Raw genomic sequence first — 11,573 nt, 5'->3', positions numbered from 1 at the left:
TCCACAGGAGCCTTGTATATCTGCTATTCTATATTTGAGTTTTATTTTAAGTTTCACAAGAGCAAGGGAGGGTCGAAAATTGCTGAAGATTGATGTACGTAGAGTTCTGTTTTTGCAAAATAATGTTACCGGTTATCTCATTGGTTTCGTATGTGCATCACACTCGCTGGTGTGCTTGATTATTGCAGTGATCAGTGGTGCTATTGTTGAAGATGCCATGGTTTTTTTCGATGTGGGCACTCATTTGGTGACCGATACTACATACTATCGAAAATGCTAAACCTACGGATTGTTTCTTACATAAAGAAACTCACGGAATAGGTGGAAGTGGTGGTTGGTGCAAAATATTTTCCGTCCCGTGATTTAAGAGGTTGTACTCCTACTTGACAAATATATAATCGGACAGTGTATTTCAGCAATTGTAAAAATAACGCCCTAGGCTCCTAGCTAATAAAAAAAAGTCATGTTTTTTACTAGGGTTGTTTGAGACTTGAAAAAAATACGCTTCGTGGCATGAATTTTCGATCCAAAAAAATAAATAAGAATTCGAAATAAGTTTGCCTTGGCGTAAACTAAAACGAACCGTCAAAGGCCCTCTCTCTCACTCTTCCGAAAGGCCCAGACCCCTCTTCTCCCCTCTCCACTGGCGGCGGCCGCCGCACCCCAGGCCCCAGCAATGGCCGCCTCGCCGCCGCCGGCAAAGGCGCTCTCGGCCGGCGGAGACGCCCGCATATCCCTGTTCCTCGACACGGACCTCGGCACCCACCTCGCCCTGAACGTCGCCGCGGACTCCACCATCCGCGGCCTCAAGTGTACGCCTCTCGTCGCCTCCTCTCGTCCTTCGTTTGAAACGGACAGAACCTACCTGACGCTCGTTCTTTTGCCTCCGCGCAGCGCAGGTGGCCACGGAGCACGCCGACGCCTTCCCCGACCTCGGCACCGTCGTCGTGAAGTCCTTTCAGGTTCTAATTTTTTTGCCTCTGATCGTTTACTTTTACATGATTCTTTTTTCTGAATGTAATAAGTCCCTAATGGCCGCTTAGATTACCTGCGTGCATGAACGTTTCAGTGCTGTATACGGTTCTTCAGACACCTAATTGTGATTATTGAAATATGTGTATCTCGAGTCTGATAGTGACAGCATTCGTCCCCCCTCATGTCTCTGCATTAAATTACATGATGTTTCGGAACACCATACAGTTATCATGCTCAATCTGGAGAGGTAGTGTTAGTTACTGAATGTGTCATTGTTTCCCTCAGGTGCGACGGAAGGGTGCAATGTACCACCTCTCTGATTCGATGCCAGTGAGGAGTGCATTTGCCAAAGTTAAGGCTGGGTACTTTCTACATGTCAAGATGGTAGCAGCGGAGACGGACACACGCTACTCCAGAGACGAGGGTAGAGGGAAATCAAGTGACAAGCTTCCCCCGATGCTGAAAGGTATTGAGTTAGCACTAACTATCACATTTGAGTTTTGCTAATTATCAAGTCAAGCTATCATTGGCACTGATTCTTAATTTTCTTGTTGTGTTGGTTAAAGTGTGTTACGATGACTATACCTAGGTTAGCTATTCACTTGAAGTGACCATTCAGTTTTCTTATTTCTGAAGCGAATCTTTGTATAAAATCTCTTTCATGTTTCAGTGCAGACTATGAGTTTTTTTTAGACATTCTCAAGTCAATGATTTGCTTTCTCATGTCATACGATTAAACTCTTATCGATATGAATGTAAATTTTAAAAAAGGTTATGTTGTTCGTAGTTCTCTTGACCCTTTTGAGGCATGAGGTCGAGCCTTCTAATGATGTTGATCTCCCTTGTTTTTTTTTACTTCGAGGTATTCTAAATCTAATATTTCCTGTTCCTTTTAAGGTGGTGAAGATGCTGGAGCATGGGTTACTGTTCATGCACATGATGCCCATCCGTCATCCTCGTTACAACAGAATACCGAAAGAAAGAGCACAACATTTTGCGTGGCGACTGATGTACAAACAGTTTCTGTTCCAGTTATTGACAAATCAGAGAGCGACAAGCAAGGGCAGAAACATAAGGATCAAACTGAAGGGGTTTATGTTAATTCAACATCTGTGGCAAACATCAATGTATTAACAAATCAAAGTAATGTGACCCTGGCTGGAAAGGAGGTACACGCAAGAGAGGAAGACATTTTGCATAGTGTTGGAGACCGTGAACTAGGTTTTGTTTCTAGCAACAAGCAAATGGGAATGAAGGAGGACATGTCAGCAGAGCTTCATGCATTGGATGATCTCTCTCAGGAAAAGGATTGCAAAAAGGCTAGAGTAACTGGTTCTTTTGACATGTCAGCTATAGATCCTACTAGAGAAACTAATGACTCTAAAACCACAGATGTGGAGAACTTTGATAAGCTTCTGCTGGAAACTATCACTACTTCTTGTGAGGTTATTTCAAACACTTCTCTTCAGCAGCAAGTGGATGGAAACGTAAAAGAGGATTCAATCCAACTAGAAATTCCAAGCCTTACGGGTAAGAATAAGAAAAGGAAAATAAAATCTAAAGATGTTTCTGCTCCAAAAATGATAGAATCATCAACTGGAGCAGTGGAGGTACCAAAAGACACGGGTGAAGATCTGCTTCAGGAAAACAAAGGGCTAGAAGGTAAAAACCCCCCCCCCCCCCCCCCCCCCCTTGGATGCTGTTAGGATGCAATATTATTTTTATCTAGTGGTGTTTGTTTGGAACTTAGCTCGTGCCTCATGCGAGTGCCCCATTCTCTTTGTGCTTTAATTTGGTCATGACAATTTCAAGAATATGCTAGATTTTATGAATGTGTGTTTTGTTTTGAAACCATGTCTTTGGTCCATGTCCTGGACGAATGCAAAACACTACTCGAGGATTAGAAGTACATGCATCTGGCATTGTTCTAAAATTCCCTTAGAAATTCAAGAACTATAAATCCAATTTCCTGTTTCTCTAGCCTCTGCCATGTATTTGGAAAGTTTATTTTTATTGTTCAGTACTGAATAATTATTTCCCTGATTCATAACCCAGGTGATGGTGCATCTGAAGTCGAAATGACTTGCAGAGACAAAACAAAGGTCATACCACCTGACATGCTTCTTTTGCCATCACAACTAAATGGTGTAAGCCAAGTGACCAAGCTTGTTCAATTGGGGACTGATGCTCAGGCAACTTGTGATCTAGCTGCTGACCAAAGTAATATCTATCTTGTACATGAAGAATATAGAAATCCGATCGGTAGAGACCTCGGTATTTCCACATGCAAAGTTGTAGACGGTGAAGAAAAATCTGCTAAAGGAACCAATGATGGGGATCATGATGAAAGTGCAGTTGACTTAGGCAACACGGAGAAAGGCAGCAAAAGGGGGAATGTCTTGGAGACACTAGATAATATTTCTCAAGAGGTAAACTGCAAGCAATCAAAGAAGGTTACCTCTGTTGGCCTAACTTCCATGGATACTGATGAAGCCAAAAACCAGTGTGGTTATGATAAGAAAGCAGACAAATCAGATATTATTCCTACTCAGCAGGAGATTGTAAATGACCCTTCTAAGCGACAGATTGCAAGCAATGTGCAACAAGGGATAGAAAATCCAAATGGTGATGTAAAGCGTAAGAAAAGGAGAAGACAACACCCGGAGTCTTCAAAGGATGATCCTACTCGAGAGGCGGCAGAATCATCTGGATTCATTATGAATGCAAGCTCAACACAGAACACTAGTTCCTGCTGCCTAGATGCAAATCAAATAACACTAGGCAATATAGGAGAAGAAACAGCTGATGAAAAAGATCAGTGCTTGCGGGAGAAGGTGATTGAACTTGTTGTTTGTACTCAGGGGGTGAGTGTAAATGACCCAAGCAATGTGCAGCAAGGGGATTCTGATGTAAAAAAGAATCCAGATGGTGATGGTAAGCGAAAGAAGAAGAAAAAACGCTGCTTGGGGTCTTCAATGGATGATCCTACTCAAGATGTGACAAAATCATCTGGATTGATTACAAATGGGAGCTCAATACAGAATATAAGCGCTGACCCCCTAAATGCAGAGCAAACAACACCAGGCATGGCAGGAGAAACAACAGAGAGTGAATGCAAGAAGGTTGATGAAACTGTGGATTTAGCAACAACAAATGTGATTAATGAGGTATTGGCAGATTTACAGAAGAAAAGCAAAAGGTCTTCAAAGGCCCAGGCTCCTAAAATAGAGGAAGTTGATCATTCCACACATGGACATGAGAATCAGTTTGCAAACGATAACCAGGACAAACATGTAAGTGACATTGGTGTGACCAATAATATCAAAAATACGGTAGGAGCTCCAAGAGAATCATCTCTAGTTCATAAAGATGACACAACTGTCACATGTGGCAAGCCCAATGCTCGAAAGGGAAGGAAGAAATCTTCCAAGACTGAACTTCGGAGTCAGGATACCAATTTGGGACATGGTTCTGATGCAGATTTGATGAACTGCGTGGCTCGACAGGGAGCAATTATTCCTGAAGGTTTTTCTGATGCTGTTCAACCAAATGATCATGCAGCGGTTCGTCCTGGTAATGAGAAAATCAATTTCATTGACCACTTTAGCCCCAGTGTGATGAATGACCCATCTGATTATGCGCAAAACGACGATGAAACTATAAGGGAAGTAAAGGCCAAAAAGAAAAGCAAAAGAAAAGCAGATACACATTCTCAACATGCTGGTAGTACTGAACCTAATGATCTGCCAGAGTCTCTTGTTCATACAGCTAAAACTAGCTTAGCTGATCATTTTGGAACTGGGAACGTGGGTGTGCCTTCTGTTTCAGCAGAAAATGTGAACAGAGAAGATGGTAATGTGAAGAAAGCCAAGGGGAAAAACAAGAGGAAAGGAAAACAAGATTTGATCAAACCTGAGTCTCTAAATCCTAATGGTGGTGATCAGGATACTGGTAATTGTACACAAGATTTGATGCATTCTGATGTGCAGGAGGGAAGAATGGAGCAGTGCAATGCAAAAGAGAACAATGATAAAGTTATTCACAATGACAGTATGCTGCAACAGGAGACAGTAGATGCCACACATGATAGCACTCTTGAAAAGAAGGTTCCCCAAAGCTTGTTTGGTGCTGATGGTCAGACTGATTTGCCCATCGGGAAGGACCATGCACCCAAGAACAAAGAACAAAGGAACTCTACTTCTCAGACAAAGCGGCATGCCATGAGACCAGAAGCATCGAATGAAAGTGCTAACGGCACACCAGCTATTAAACGAGTTAGAGTAGCAGTTCGGAAAGTTCCAAGAAAAATGTATGAACATGCGAAGGACAAATCCAAAAAGGATAACATTAAGAGAGGAACTGGCACAATTTTTGGTGATGACGTAAGTGAAAGCTCTGATGAAGTATTGAACACCATGAGTGCAAAGGCTGCCATGGGAAACTCATCATCCACATCTGCGGACTCAGGTAAGAAGTTAAGAACATGTAATGGTATTAGGGCTAAATTTCTGCTGGATTACAGTTGCACTTGGCTATGTATACATTTACTTGAATTGAAAACAACTGTTTTTTTTTCTTTTGAAGAAGACAATTGCTTCTGAATTGTATGTGTCTATCTGTTAGATAAATTAATAAGTAAAAGGAAAAGGTAGTTAAGGCTTTATAGCCCCTTTAGAAAACTGGCCAGTAGCAAGTACTGAGAACATACCATGTTGGTACATTCATTTTTTCAGTACTGTTACTGGTGCATCTCCAGAATGCCACACAGTACTACTGGTTATGATTTAGTGTTCTATTGGTAGATGTCCACAATCTAGGTTTATCTTGTGTTTGTTATCCAGTGTAGTTCCTCATGAACTGTTTTCTTACATTGCAGCTGATATGCTGGTCCACTTGTGGAAATTTACTATCTGATGTGCATCTGACAGGTATTTCATCTGCAGCCTTGTATGAGAGCGACGTACCTGATGATGATGGCATTGCATCATTGTAAGTTCTCAATTTTACAAAAAGAAACTAGTTTAGCATAACGTAATCTAAGTGGTCAGGTTTACATGTTGCATGGTACTTTTTATAATCTTGTGTGGAGAGGATAATATGGAGTGACATTTGGATAGAACTGCTCGATTAGACAAGCATGACTTTGTTTTTTTTTTTCTGGTATTGAGTCGAAGCTTGCTGACACCTGAGTTGCTTTCCTACCGTTTGTTCAGATCACAGAAGAGTGACATTCTCTCCGTCCTACGAGGCTCCACTAGCTACAAGAAAGCGAGGCTGAAACCAACTGAGCTGTTTGACGACACCGAGGTGCCTGATAGCCAGCCACCTATCTGAATGAATGAACCTGATGCTTATAGATGATGCGAGCTTCAAGCAATTTTCCAAAGCTTGCGCTGAATTTTGTAGCTGAACTTATCTGGCTGTCATGTTACAAAATTAAAGCACAGACCTCCAGCTTTATAGTTGCCTGTGGAGTTTTTGGTTGGCTACAGTCATGAAAATTTCATCAATTGTGTCTTCTTTACCGTGGCTGCTTTTGTCAATTTGTCTTGTATTGTTGGCGTAGGATGAATGGATGAAGTTTGACATATTAGTCACACGTTCTCATCCGTGAGCCTATGATTAATTACATTTTTTTGTTACATCTGTAGTCATATCTGGCATGTTTTCATGCGCTAATGAATAAGTCTTTTTTTTAAGTCAAAGCGAAGTGAAGTTTGACCAAACTTTTAGGAAAAACTATGAATAACTACAACATTATCACATGAAAATATATGTCATGATTTGTCTAGAGGTGTTGATTTTATATTGACCATGTTAATGATTTTTTCTAAAAATTTGGTCAAACTTTACATAGTTTGACTTATAGAAAAAAAAAAGCTTTATTCATTGGTACTGGGGTAGTATATGTTTGCTTCATTCATTAAGCCATGTCTGCAAAAACCAATGCCCGCAAATCACACAGCCATACCTGAAACAACTCAAATATACACTGAACAACCTTCATATAACTCATACCTGCTTCATCTACACAATTTCAGGGAGTTAAAAAGTTACAGGTAAAGCCTTTGTCCTTCACTAGCTTTCTACCTACACACTGCATCAACAAAGTTATCATGGAGTGCGAGCCTTCCTTGTTATTTGTGCTTCTGGATCTTCATCTATGATGTTTGCTGTTTTCCCAACGGATTTTTGGCTAAGCATTCTGGCAATGCCGCCTCTCAACTTTAGCGCTTGGGATCCATTGGCAGGTAGGCTGCCCCCCATCGTCCTCTCGAGCTCTAACAAGAGCGCCTTTACAAGAACATCAAAACGCCGCTTGGATGTCGGATATCTTGATATCGACTTTGTGATTCCTTGCAACCTTAATGTGAAGTAGGAGCAGAAGGTTTAGCAAACATCAACGATTGTGTTCACCAATTTAAAAGAGTAAAAGACAATACCTTCGAGCAAACGCGTCGATTTCTGCTCTTTTTCGCTCATTCAATGATGGCACATGAGGAAGAGTGTCCTTGAGGTTACTGGGCTCACCAATCATCAGTACTCTCTTTTTGAGGTACTCTTCCTCTTCTTCTGTAAAATTTTCGGCTTTAATTTGTTCTTTGATGACCATAAGCGGGTCAAAGAACCAATCAAAGAGAGTACTTTTAGGCCTGTTCTCAGATGTTATCTCAGCCCCATCAACTGAATATTCCAAAGAACATCAGGTTAAGATCATCATAAGACGACTTCTGGTGAAAGCAGGTCATTTTTAAGTTTACTTACTTAAGAGTAGGCCATCAGAATTAGCTTTTGCAGACCGAAGGAGTGCATTAAGCATTACATATGCGGGTAAACCAACATTAAGGACCCCACTGCCAACTTTGCCTGACTTTGTTTCTTGAATGTCTTTCATTGTTATCACTCCTTCATTCACCAAAACCTCTCCCTGGCGCTTGCATTCATCAAATAAGTGGTCTAGCATCTGAATAACAGCTCCAGTCAGTTATATCCCCAGATTCCATAAGTTTTATCAAGGAGTATAAATCAGTGTATATTGACAGTTTGCAGAATCAAATAGCCTATTCTCAGCATGTGCTATTTCTATGGGTGTGTACAAAAGTGAAGCTGTGCCAGGAAATTGCAGTGCCAAGAAGCAATCGCATTGCAATTTACCAATCTATTAACAAGAAAATATCACCTTAAATGGATTAAACTCGTCTATGCTGTTCTTAAATGATGTAACACGTGCTAGAGGTTTCTTTCCTTCCTGCTTCTCCTTGTCGAATGAGGCTGGTTTAGATAGGTGACCACCATGTGAAGAACCTTCTTTTTTCCGATATTTCAACCTTGAGAGCTCAAATGTCAGGAGTAGAAACATTAAATTATTCAGGATATGATCCAAAAGCATGCAATACGGTATGTGAGTTATGGTTATACTTTGGAAAGCAAGATCCCGGTGCCATGTCAAGTACATCATTCGTGTATTCATCAAAGATGGACACAGATGAGATGGCATAAGAGAGTCCCATGACAATGGAGGATTCCTGAAAAATCAACAAGGGATGACTTTAACGCGAAAGAAGTTATATCAGCTAATATTTGTCATTACATGATAATTTATGGAAGTAAGAGTTTTCATACCTGATAAGCTATAACTGCACCATACAAGCCTAAAGGAATACTGGCGAGGATGGACGCAAGCATAGCTCCTAGTACTGCAAATGGCCAAAGAAGAATAGCAAGACCTGCGAATGGCACACACGCTGTCTCCAGAAAAGGTCCCTCTCTCCCAATCAAATCCTGAATCAGTCGTTTCCACCCTTTGAAAAGCATCACAGGGCACTTGTAGATGGCAATCAGCGTGAACATTATTCCATCCAGTATGAGTCCACAAGCAGCAGATAACAATGCTCCAGGAATATGAAGCAATCTGCAGGACAGATAGTTGTACTCAACATATACAATTCATAAATCTTCAAGGAAGAAAGATAAGAAGTGTGCCACCTAAAATATGGAGCATATCCTCAACTACGAGGTCAGGCATAAGAGGAAAGGTAATACAGAAAAGTCCTGTGATTTTGAGGCAGAAAGGTACAGAACTACTAGGCACAAACAGGAATCAGACCTTATCTCATATGGCTTCCCATTAGGAGGTGCCTGAAAACGAAGGTCATCCATTATTGAAAAATAGGAGTGGAAAAGCAAGTCTTTCAAATCCCTGACTACCGTACAACTTCCAGTGATAGTACTCCATGTCCCATCCTGCAGTTTTGAGATAGTAAGTGACAAGTCAAATATGTTTGACAAAGCAAGAATGACGTAAACACAAAGTTATAGCATGTATCATAAAAATAAAATGTACCACAAAGCAATGAACAAATGGCTTTTCTTTGCCTTCTCCAACAGCATCGAACGTGGCCATTATTGGTGCTAGAAAGCCATATAGTAGTCCAGCAAAAGCGCTTCCAGGGATGCCGATTATTAGCCATAAGATCAAGATTACAGTGGCAGCAATAAGAAGTAGAAGCTTTACTACAGGTCCCACCATTCTGGTTCTGCCCTCGAGAAAAGGAGGACGCATAATATGAGTATTTAGACGCGTATTAGTGAGCTTGCTAAAGAGTGAAACTGCAGAAGATACACACTGTACCTCACAATGCAGTAGTATGTCCAGATCAGATGCATAGGCCATAACCCGAGAATTAGTGCAGATATTCCAATGGCCATGATAAGGCATCCCCAAGGACATAGCAGCACACCTGTGAGACGATTGAGAGTGCTAGTTATGAGAAAATCAACCAGAAGATGTTCTTTTTTCTCTCTTGCTTTTTGGGTGAGAAACCAGAAGAGTTTTCAGGTTGAAGCATACGTGCAAGCCCATGTAGCTTTATTGGTGAGCGCGCATACTATCGTGTCCACAGAGGGATTTAAAACACAGACATTGCTATCCAATAATCAACAAAATAAACTGACGTGGCACCAGCAATCAATTAAACAAACAACAACTACTCCTTCTGCAAACTATTCTTAGCTGGAGCTAGGTGAAAGAATTATTGGTCTGGGCATAAACCATAACAAAAATTTGAACAAATGTGTAGTAATTTGAACTGGGCCGAATTAAATGGTCCAGGAAAGGAGAAGAATCAGGCATCTACACAGGCTGCAGGGAAATCAAGAGGGACTACCATACAAGGCAAGAAAATGCAGAAGCACATATGGCTGTTCCATTTTATTCGCAGATGACAGATCAGACTTGCACACCAAAAGAACCTCCAAGAGAGCCGAGCAGAGCAGAGTAGCATGTTACCTTTAATGAGCCCCAGGATGAAGAGGCCGCAGAAGTAGGGCAGGAACTTGATGAAGTACCAGAGAGAAGCCCAGAACCTGCTGGGCGGCTCCATTAGGCAAGAGTGGCAGGGCTGCAGGAACCCAAGAGGGCAAGCAAGACTCCGGCCTTTGGGAACACCAACCAAGAACCCTTGCTCCGACCCAAACCTGTGGGTAATTTGGCAAGTCCTGAACCTGAAGCAAGAGCCGAAACCCCGAACAGAAGCAAAGGGTCCCTAAGAGGATGAAACTGCACGGGTTTCAATTCAAACCGGAGAGCAACAACGACATCTCATCAGGAAGGAAAGGAAGGGAAGAAATAAATAAAAATCAAGAACCTGCCTGAAGATTTGGACCGCCCGACAGGAGTATGTGTGGGGCTCCCCACCGGTGAAAGACAGCCCGTGCCGCTGGCAGGAGGAGGAGGAGTAGAAACTCGGCGATGGAAAGGCGCGGGGGAAGATGATGGCCCGGGCCGGGGTGGTTACACCAGAAAATGGGCAGCAGCGGGAGGAGCCGCCGGTGCGTCCGTTGGTGGCGGTGGTGGGGCAGTGGAGGCGATAGGCCGGATTCGGAAACTGCTGGAGGAGGGCTAAGGATCTGATGCTAGGCGGGCTACGGAAAGGAGGGACCGTGGTGGGGGCGCAGATTCTTGCTTCTTTCGGGCGGGCGGGCGGGCGGAGGAAGGAGGATGGAGGATGGGTGGGATTGCGCTGTGAAAGTGAGGATGACCTGAGCTTTTTGCGTAGTGGAAGCTTTTGCTGCGGCTGCGGTGGAGGTGGGGAGGGGGGAGCTCGGACTTCCCCGGTGCGGCGCAGGCGGAGGGGGGAGGGGGGAGGGAGGAGGAGCAACGGCTGTGGAGGTGGAGGGAGTGGGATGGACGGAGGGGAGGAGGGCCGCCGACCGTTTGCCTGGGTGACAGACACGGATCGTGCTGGTGCAGCCATGACATGTGAACTTTCTTTTTCTTGATCTTTTTGGTGGCGACGTGTGGACTCTGGTCCTCTGGAAGGTCCCGCCTCGCAGTGGCGTACGCGTGGGGATGGATCTAGTGGTAGCAAAAATTAACCGGTAGGTAAACGACCCCTGGTCGTGTCAGGTCGACTGGCTTTGTTGCCGATTTCGGTACTAGATTTTATCACTCTATTTATACTGTCCAGCTAAAATTATACTATGAGCCTTCTACATGAATGTTCGATTCTATTTTGTAGATTGTACAATAGGCAGAAACAGAATAGGCAACATTGATTGTCATAATCCACACTAATACTCCACCAAAAGCAGCCCAT

The 11,573-nt window shown here is 42.8% G+C and overlaps 2 protein-coding genes across 5 annotated transcripts; one reads left to right on the top strand and one right to left on the bottom strand.

Annotated features, from left to right (window-relative positions):
- The first annotated feature begins 587 nt into the window (after positions 1-587).
- On the top strand, positions 588-6,572 carry LOC127335310 (uncharacterized). 3 transcript variants are annotated; one of them, XR_007872700.2, is made up of 7 exons: positions 588-812; positions 895-962; positions 1,261-1,441; positions 1,873-2,637; positions 3,031-5,442; positions 5,852-5,964; positions 6,189-6,205. XR_007872700.2 is itself a non-coding variant. In XM_051361929.2 (7 exons), exons 1-7 carry the CDS (start codon positions 677-679, stop codon positions 6,307-6,309), a joined length of 3,729 nt encoding a protein of 1,242 aa, XP_051217889.1. In that variant the 5' UTR covers positions 589-676; the 3' UTR covers positions 6,310-6,572. The 3 variants fall into 3 exon arrangements, 2 of the variants coding, with proteins under 2 accessions (XP_051217889.1, XP_051217888.1); XM_051361929.2 differs by having other exon boundaries at positions 589-812; positions 5,919-5,964; positions 6,189-6,572; XM_051361928.2 differs by having other exon boundaries at positions 590-812; positions 5,904-5,964; positions 6,189-6,572.
- A 391-nt stretch (positions 6,573-6,963) lies between these two features.
- LOC127335308 (uncharacterized membrane protein At3g27390) lies at positions 6,964-10,975 on the bottom strand. Of its 2 annotated transcripts, none has more exons than XM_051361925.2 (11): positions 10,627-10,975; positions 10,265-10,479; positions 9,608-9,716; positions 9,320-9,512; positions 9,083-9,219; positions 8,599-8,887; positions 8,395-8,501; positions 8,156-8,303; positions 7,741-7,939; positions 7,419-7,659; positions 6,964-7,339 (listed from the first exon to the last, which is right to left on the bottom strand). In XM_051361925.2, the coding sequence occupies exons 2-11, from the start codon at positions 10,356-10,358 to the stop codon at positions 7,090-7,092; spliced, it is 1,767 nt and encodes a 588-aa protein (XP_051217885.1). In that variant the 5' UTR covers positions 10,359-10,479; positions 10,627-10,975; the 3' UTR covers positions 6,964-7,089. The 2 variants fall into 2 exon arrangements, with proteins under 2 accessions (XP_051217885.1, XP_051217886.1); XM_051361926.2 differs by having other exon boundaries at positions 9,320-9,517; positions 9,613-9,716.
- Between the last annotated feature and the right edge of the window lie 598 nt (positions 10,976-11,573).

This window comes from Lolium perenne, chromosome 2 (assembly GCF_019359855.2).
Source record: "Lolium perenne isolate Kyuss_39 chromosome 2, Kyuss_2.0, whole genome shotgun sequence".
NCBI classification, from domain to species: domain Eukaryota; kingdom Viridiplantae; phylum Streptophyta; class Magnoliopsida; order Poales; family Poaceae; genus Lolium; species Lolium perenne.
Note: the sequence above shows the minus strand (reverse complement) of the source record. Positions and strands in the feature narration are given on the sequence as shown.

What these genes read in the sequence shown, in the direction of transcription:
- LOC127335310 (XM_051361928.2), top strand. Translation starts at nt 677, where the DNA reads ATGGCCGCCTCGCCGCCGCCGGCAAAGGCGCTCTCGGCCGGCGGAGAC. An exon ending in ATCCACATCTGCGGACTCAG is followed by an intron (nt 5,443 to 5,903) that starts GTAAGAAGTTAA and finishes TGCATCTGACAG; the next exon opens with GTATTTCATCTGCAGCCTTG. An exon ending in GATGATGGCATTGCATCATT is followed by an intron (nt 5,965 to 6,188) that starts GTAAGTTCTCAA and finishes CCGTTTGTTCAG; the next exon opens with ATCACAGAAGAGTGACATTC.
- LOC127335308 (XM_051361925.2), bottom strand. Translation starts at nt 10,358, where the DNA reads ATGGAGCCGCCCAGCAGGTTCTGGGCTTCTCTCTGGTACTTCATCAAG. An exon ending in CATCCTGGGGCTCATTAAAG is followed by an intron (nt 9,717 to 10,264) that starts GTAACATGCTAC and finishes ATCGTCTCACAG; the next exon opens with GTGTGCTGCTATGTCCTTGG. An exon ending in ACGAGTTTAATCCATTTAAG is followed by an intron (nt 7,940 to 8,155) that starts GTGATATTTTCT and finishes GCTGTTATTCAG; the next exon opens with ATGCTAGACCACTTATTTGA.